The sequence below is a fragment of the Physeter macrocephalus genome, chromosome 6, assembly GCF_002837175.3.
Source record: "Physeter macrocephalus isolate SW-GA chromosome 6, ASM283717v5, whole genome shotgun sequence".
Lineage (NCBI taxonomy): Eukaryota > Metazoa > Chordata > Mammalia > Artiodactyla > Physeteridae > Physeter > Physeter macrocephalus.
Genome location: NC_041219.1, coordinates 90788683 through 90796691, shown reverse-complemented (window position 1 = coordinate 90796691; position 8009 = coordinate 90788683). Strand labels below are relative to the sequence as shown.

At 58.5% G+C, this 8009-nt stretch overlaps 2 protein-coding genes across 2 annotated transcripts in view; one reads left to right on the top strand and one right to left on the bottom strand.

Annotated features, from left to right (window-relative positions):
• Positions 1 to 2258: 2258 nt before the first annotated feature.
• Positions 2259 to 7502, bottom strand: LOC114486518 (rap guanine nucleotide exchange factor 3-like). The gene is made up of 11 exons (XM_055085729.1): positions 7488 to 7502; positions 6940 to 7176; positions 6361 to 6486; positions 6093 to 6274; positions 5738 to 5828; positions 5548 to 5598; positions 4532 to 4619; positions 4120 to 4184; positions 3634 to 3688; positions 3463 to 3534; positions 2259 to 2673 (listed from the first exon to the last, which is right to left on the bottom strand). Exons 1-11 carry the CDS (start codon positions 7500 to 7502, stop codon positions 2555 to 2557), a joined length of 1101 nt encoding a protein of 366 aa, XP_054941704.1. The 3' UTR covers positions 2259 to 2554.
• Positions 7501 to 8009, top strand: part of VDR (vitamin D receptor) — a 5779-nt gene continuing 5270 nt past the window's right edge. Inside the window, exon 1 of the mRNA XM_055085728.1 lies at positions 7501 to 7544. Within this exon, the coding sequence (XP_054941703.1) occupies positions 7501 to 7544 (44 nt within the window). The remainder of the gene's footprint in view (positions 7545 to 8009) is intronic.

The following is an 8009-nucleotide window of genomic DNA, read 5'->3' as shown; positions in this document are numbered from 1 at the left end:
GCCCGCGTACCGCAAAAAAAAAAAAAAAAAAAAAAAAAAAAAAAAAGAGGGATGTTAGGAATTACCACCTCTGTTCTTTCTCCCCATAGGACACACACACACACACACTCCCTCTCTGCTTTACCCCCTTTTAGGTAAGAGATTTTTTAAAGGTCTGACCTCAGACTTCCTTCTTTCAGCAGTCCCACGAATTCCTCCCCCCACTGCAGCTCTCCCGAAGCTGGGACACACACTGGGGGCCCCCTACACACAGCCCGGGCTGCTAGGGCACACGAGGGATGCCACCCCTCCACCCCATGCCTGGGCAGTCAGGGATACAGAAGGTGACACAGCCCTCAGGGCAAGAGGCCACCGTGAGCTGGAGCCTTTTCCTCCGCAGTGGTCCAGCCCATCACTGGGGCCTTCGGCTCCCGGTCTGTGTCCCCTGCCTGCCCTGGGCACTGTTTTCCTGGCAAGGCCTCTCCCTACAAGCTCAAAAGGTGTCCGGCCCCAGAGACTAAGGCAGCTGGAGGTGGCCAGGCGGTCAAGGTGGAAGGGAGATTCCTGTACCGCGAAAGCTCCTTGGGGACACGGGTGAGACCACAGGGAAGAAAAAGAGAAACGCTGATGGAGGACACCAGCCCCACCACACTTGGCTCCCACTGTTCATCACAGGGATGGTCTCACCCTGGGTCTGAAAGGATGGAGAAGGGCGCCTGGCTGGCCTGTCTGGCCTTTGTTGAAACGTTGACAGACGATGGGTTTAGGAGAGAAGAAAGGCCCAGGGAGTCCTGACTCACCGGGCCTGCACCTCATGTCATGACTGCTCAGCTCTGGAAGCTTCCATGCCCCAGGGTCCTCCATCTCTACCCATGGGCAAGGGCACTGGCTTGGTTACCTTGCCGTCTGCTCCACCCCAGGCTGTTCCTGAGGGAGTGGGCTCCCCACTTCCTCTGAGGTGATGTTGCCCCAGCAGGCACAGGACACAGGACAGCCGTCAGCTTTCACCTCAGCTGCAGAGGCAGAGCTGCAGTCTACTTGTTTGCCACTAAGAGCTGACCTGAGATCATCGTATCACACCCATCTTACAGATGGAGAAATGGAGGCGGAGAACTGTTCATTGACTTCCTCAGATGCACTTAGAAACCCGAGGCATAATCCCAGTTGGGCTGCCTCCTGCCAAGGGCTCTGGCCCTTTCTGGAAGCAGTGCGTGTCCATGACCACAGGGATGAGAGGTTTGGCAGTGCGGGGGCGAGGGGAGGGGAGGGTGTGTCCAGCCTGAGCCCCGGCAGCTGTACCAGCTGCCTCCTCCTCCCAGGTATGGGCCCACTCCCTGCCACATGCCCCAGGACCCTGCTGCTCAGAACCTACTCCGGGTCATCCCCAAGGCCGAGAGGTCCCTCTTGGGGTCAGACAGCGCACCTCCCCTGGCCAGGCTCAGAGCCACAGGGAGCAGAGAGGAGGGCAGCTCCACCTGAGGCTTCCTCACGTGAGTTCCCGGGGCAGGAGGGTCCTCACGGCAGCTGGTCCCCAGGGGACATGCTGCAGAGGCAGGGGAGAGGGGACTCCAAGCTGACAGGGCTTGCTGGGACCACTCTCCTCACTGGCAGGAAATCTGACTCCTGGATGCCCTGAGGCCTCAGCAAGGGATGGGCTCTCCTCGGAAGCCTCTGCCTCAGCCTCTCCATCACTGCCGCCTCTCGGAGCACCGCCCAGCACCGCCCAGCTCTCTGAGCACCACCCAGCGGGGCTGCTGGCAGACTGGCAGGAAGTGGAGTGGGAAGGGGAGGGGAGGGGAGGGGAGGGGAGGGAGGAGCGACCTCTTACACCACTGTGGACAGCTGAGGGCCACTCGGGCCAGCCCCGTGCAGGGCTCCAGGCTCCTGCCGCTCCTGTGACCAAGGGCACAGTCAGCCTTGGAGCCCTGCAGGGTCCCAGAGACCATCCCGGGTAGGGGGCAGGGCTCGGCCTTCCCTGCCACACCCCCCGGGGCTGGCCAGAGAACACAGCCTCTCTCTGTCTGCTTAGGGTAACAATAAGGCTCCTCAGGGACCACCACTCCCTGGACAAACAGCCCCAACCACACCCAGCTGTTTATCTCACAGGCCCTGGAAAGAAAAGCAGCACGGCCCCCACCCTTCCCTGCCTCCCCACCTCCCCGGGCAGCGGGCCCGCCCCTGCCACCCACATGCCACACACACGCTCGGTCCGCTGCGGAAACACACCCCAGGGGCCTGGCGATGGCCGGACAACAAAGCCGAGAGGCATGGAATCTGGAAAAGACCTGGTGCGGAGAGCTCTCTATTGAACACACAGAGGGAGCGCTCTGCTCTCCCACCCACTCCAGGGCCTCTCTGTCCCCCATTCCTTGGCCTTGGGCCCCGGCTCATTCCATTCCGAGGTCCTCCTTGGCCACCAGTCATCAGGGGGAAGGCTGCCTCCATGCCGCCCACTCCAGGGCCTCAAGTTCAGTCCGCGGAGAGCCCCTGCCCGGTGCGGCCAGCCCGTGGGCCTCCTGGCCCGGCTCGCCCTGGCTCTCCTGGCGGCCAGTGCCTGCTCCAGCCCAGCCCCTCCTCACGGCTCCAGCTCCCGGGAGAGGCGGGACAGTTCCCGCTGGCTGTCGATGACCTTCAGCTGCTGGACGTAAGCCCAGGTGCTGGCTGGACTCCGGGTGCTCAGGGACTGCTCCGAGCCTATGTGGGGGGAGGGAGGGGGGGAGGGGTGGTCGGGGGGGCACCACGCACTTTGTAGAGCCCACCCCTCCTCCTCCAAGAAGCCAATCAGCCTCCCTGTCCTCCACCACCGAGCCTGCCACTTCCCACGGCCAATCTAGAAGACACCCCGCCCCCCTGCTGGGGCAGAATAGCACGGTGGTCAAGAGCACAGACTGGAGAAAACAGGCCCCCCAAATTGCATACAGTTTAATACCCCTTTTACTAAGCTCAAAAACAACTAAAACTAAAGAATATTTTGTTGTCATATATATATGAGGTATTTAAAAGATGTATATGTAAGTGCGTGTGTATATATATTTTATCATACATCGATATAATAAAGCTATTTTAAAAAACAAGAAAATGAGTAACTCAAAATTCAGGAGAGTGGCTTCCCTGGGCGGGAGGGGCAAGAGGACAGGAGAGAGGAACACCACTAGGGAGATAGAAGTTATTGTCAATGTCAATTAAAATAATGATGACAGTGTGGTATGAACTGTGGAGTACAATTAATCCCATTTCATGCAACTGAAGGCCAATTAAAAGAATGCAGATCTGGAGTAAGAGTACCTGGGTCCCCGCTCTATCTAACTCTGTGGCTTCCACAGGTTTCTTCGAGGCTCCAGCCTGTTCGCACATCATTAAGTTAGGATAACTTTCTACCTACCCCACAGAGGTGTTGTGAAGCGTTATCAGCTTCAGGTATGCACGTGCCTGTAAATGCCAGCCATGGCCAACTTGTCAACACCCACCCCTGCCCGCACTTACACGTGGAAATCCTGGCCACCTGGCTGTCCTCGTGCAGGTGGGAGACTCGGCTTCTAAGCGGTGACAGAGGCACTGGCGGGTGAGAGGGGGGAGTCAGCGAGACAGGACTGAGCCAGTGCCTGGAAGGGGACATCGGTCAGGGACACCTACCCGGGGAGCCCGCCCTCTCACCGTTGCTGTGGCTTCTGCAGTGGTGCAGTATCCTCGCAGCTCTGGCCATCATTCTCTGCAGGCCAAGCAAGGACATGGGACCCGGTGTGAGGAACGGGACCCTGGTGTGGCCTGGGGGACAGCTGAAGTGCTCGTAGGAGCTAGTGGCTGTAGCAGACGGGGTCCTGTCTGCTGTGCCCCAGCTCACCCAGAGACCCAGCAGGGACCAGGCGTTGGGAAGAACAGAGGTCAGGGAGGCCTTAGACGGGAGGGGCCTCTGGTTGAAGAGCCAGATAGTTGAGGCTGTCACCCCAGCACTCCCCAGTGGAGACCAGACCCTCATGAGGGCATGCAATGGAGTAATGGCTATTTTAAAGGAAGAATTCATATTTATATTGTTGAGAACAACTTTAGACCATCTCCCACCCCATCCCCGACCCCTTGCAAGGCCATCGTCATAGCCTGCAACCCATTCCAGTGTCAGGCACCCGCTCTCCTCGGACTCACCATCTTCTCAAAGTTGATGAGATTCTCTACCAGTGTGTGATTTCCCTCATGGATGAAGGTCATGTCTGCAAAGAGATGGGCTTTGCTCATAGGTCCCCAAACTCCTTCCCCTTCCAGCAGCCAAGGAAAGGCGAGGGGTCAATAACAGGGAGGCTCGGGCCTGTCCGTCCCCCACGTGGCCCTCTTCCTCCCCGCTAACCTCCTGGAGCGATTTCTTTGTATCTCTTAGGCCTCGTATCATCGGCCATCTAATGTCTGCATGTCTTAACTCTGCTTCTACCCTGTGAACTCCTAGTTCATCTTTGTGTCCCCCAGGGCATCAGCACACTGGAATCACTCAGAGGGCCGGATGGACACACAGGGGCAGGAATGGATGGGATGGAGACAGGGAGGTGGATACTGGTCCTCTTACCTTTGAGAAGAAGGGGCATGAAGGGGATGAGGGGAGGGGAGAGCTTGGTGAGGGCCAGACGGTACACACGGTGGTTCCATGAGGGGTCCTGAGAGGGAAGAAGCCACAGTGAGAGAGGGAAGGTCCCATACACCATAACCCACCACGTGCCACAGCGCAACCAAATGCCCACCGTCCCAAGGAGAGGCTGTGCACCCATCCCCTTGGAGCTCAGCTTCCTCTCGGCCCCAGATCTCACCAAGGCAGGCTCTGAGGAGGCGGGAGGGGGCCTGGAGCTGTGACTGCCAGTCTGCATGATGTGGCTTCCTGGCCTCTGATTAAACCCCAAGGACACGTCATGGCCATTATCACAGGGGCCCTGAGGTTTCATGGAAAACCCTCTCTTTTCTGTCCCTGTTTTTCCCTCTCTCTCTCTAGGGGGTAAATTCCTTTGCCCGAGGAGAATTTCTTCCTCAAGCGTCTTAGAGCCTTGCTGATGAAAGCGCCCTGCACTAGCTCTGCCCTGAATACTGTCAAACCTTTCAAACCGGCCCCCCTAACAGCTCCTGGCAGTGGGGGGCTCAGCTCCTCAATTATTTCCTCATCTTTGGGCCTAGGCTGGCACATGGGCTCCCTGAGTCTCCTGAGGGGCCACTGACAGGCCCCAGAACACCGTGGGAGCTGCGGTCAGGACGTGCTTCCTGAGTCCTGAGGCAGGTCAGCTGGAAACCGGCATCCTCCAGCGGTCGGCTGGCACCTCAGACCCCAGGGCCAGACACTGCCCTCGTGCAGGACCTCATAGCCACAGCAATTACCATCCCCCCAACACACATACAGAGGGATACAGCACACCATGCAGAGCCCCCCATCACGCGAAACACCTGTTCCTCAGCCAGCACCCCAGACTCACAGGCCAAAGGGAACCAGGCCCCGACCCAGGGTTGGAAACCAGAGAAGTAGACAAGGACAGGCAGAGAGGCTGCAAGGGAGTCAAGAATCGGGGTTTCTGGAGGGAGGAACCAGGGCCCAGCACTCACCAGCTGCCTCTCGAGGGCCGAGTAGAGCTTCCGGACTTTGTGGGGCAGCCTCTGTGAAGGAGAGGCAGGCGGGGCTGTCACTGCTCTGGGATGGGAGCACCATCCCCTAAAAGGACCCCCAGAATGGGCAGGGGCCTGACTCAGGACCGGGGTGGGAAGGCCCTGGCCTGCCCCGGCAGATGGTACTCACCTCCCAGGTCTGGGCCAGGCGGCTGATGGCCGAGTTGCTGAGGCCAAACATGATGGCAAAGAAGGAATTGAGATTCTTTTGCTCCTTGAGGCTGTGAACAGAAGACCCAGAGGCCCTCAGCCACGTGCAAAGCCCCGCACCCATACAACAGCTGGCCTGGGGCCCGGCGCCAGGCCAGGCCAGCGCTGCCCCTGCGGGCACTGGGGCCGGACGGGGTGGGGAGGCAGAGGCTCCAGGGGATCCAGGGAAGCATGGGGCTGGCAGATTTGGCAACACCCTGACCATGGATGGGGCATTTAAGTAAAGGCAGCCTCAGGACTCTGCCACCCAGCCCACCCAGCCCACGGGCGCTCACTGGGCAGCCAGCTTGATGAACTTCCTGAGCAGCTGGGCCCGCAGGCCGGGCACAGGGCAGAGACACAGCTCTGTGGCCACCCAGTACTGCAGCTCATTGAAGCGGCGCATGAAGCGCTCCAGGTTGGCAGTGGTGACGTCCCGCAGGGGCTGGGGGCCCAGCACGTAGTGGATCAGCTCCACCTGGGCGGGGACAGCATGAGAGGTCAGCGCATGGCAGGTGGGGAGCCCACATCGCTGGCCCCCTCCCCTCCGCTCTGCCCCTGCACCTGGTGGATGCTGTTGAAGAGGCTCCAGTCGTGGTCCGTCAGCTGGCCCGCCAGGTCCTTGGTGCTCACCAGGTCCAGCCCCTCTGCAGAGCCCACGGTGGGCCCCAGCTGCTCGGGGTGTGGGGTCTGCAGGTGGGACAGTGCTCAGGGGGGCTGCCTGGGGAATCCGGGGGGAAAGGTGCAGGGTGGGAGGAGCCTCTGTGCCCAGGGTCGGAGGAATGTCAGGGAGGGCAGGGGCTGGAGGGGCATCTGATGGAGGGGCTTCCCAAGGAGGCATGTCCCAGACAGCTCCCCAACGCTGGGACCCCCTCCTTGTAGGGTGCCTGTTCTCTGGGGGAACCCCTGATGAGGCAGGTCTCCCTCTTCCCCCTTGAGAGCTCCCAACCAGTTCTCCCCTCCCCCCAACCTGGGGACTTTCCCCATTGGCTGAGGCCAACTCCTTCCTCTTCCTCCTTAAGGCCCAGCAGCAGCCAGGGCCAGCCCTCCCCATCTTCTCCATGTGACCCTCTCCTAGCACCCAGTCCTACCACTCCCAAAACTCAGCTCCTCCCCAGGCCCTGGCGCCCTGCCTGTCCCTACCAGCTCGTGCACTTCCTGAGGGTTGACAACAAAGAGCCGCTCATTGAGCCCCAGGGATGTGGCCACACCACGGGCATCTGGCTGCAGGCCAACAGTATCTGCAAAGAGAGCAGAGGCTGTGCTGGGTGGGGACAGAGAGGGAGGCCAGCGAGCAACAGGAGGCAGGGTGGAGGCCCCATTTAGGAGGTTGGAAGGTCTCTTCTCCCAGTAGCAGGGTGGGAGTCCTGGGCAGGTGTTCTAAATACACAGGTGCGCATGCCCACGCATCCACACACAGAGGGCAGCATGGCCCAAGGACGGTGAAAGGGGAGTCTTAGAGAGACAGGCTGACGCTGGGCAACGCTGGAGTCTCAGTGAGCCTCAGCTTCCTCCTTTGTCAAATGGAGACACTAAGATTTGCCCTGACTACTCACAAGTCAAATGAAATCATTGATATAAATATAAATAGTGGCTATAAATATATGATACATATATAGGCCCTTTGAAAATTGGGAAAGGCCCTGCAGAAATCTTCGTGTGGATTTTCATCAGCTCTTGTGGACTGAGACTGTGTTTTTAGTCATGTTTGAGTCCCCAGTCCCTAGACCATCAGCCTCCAAAGTAAGGTACACAAGACCATCCACGTGTCCAGGAAAAAAACATTAGCTCTTTTACTTTATTGATTTTTCTCACCTCTTTTGCATTTCTATTTTGTGTGTTGTGTTATGATCACGTAACATTAGGGTAGAAATATATGTATGTGACTTACAAGGAAATATACACATATTATGGAGTTTGTAATAAAATATTGATTACTGACCTGGGTGTCAATCAAAAGGATCAGTGCTCTGAACAGAGCACAGGCACCTAGGGTCTCAATAAACACTGGCTTAGGACAACTGCAACTTGCCAGGTAGCCACCAGAGGGCAGTGCTTCCCAGAGCAGCACATAGACACAGGTGACATCCTCTCTCCCCACTTCCTGAAGGAAGGAGGCTTTGCCAGTCTCCCTGCCATTCCTTGCCATTAGTCTCTGGATACCCAGCTGCCTACCCTGGGCTCCAGCTGTCAGACCTGGGCTGTGCCCTTCA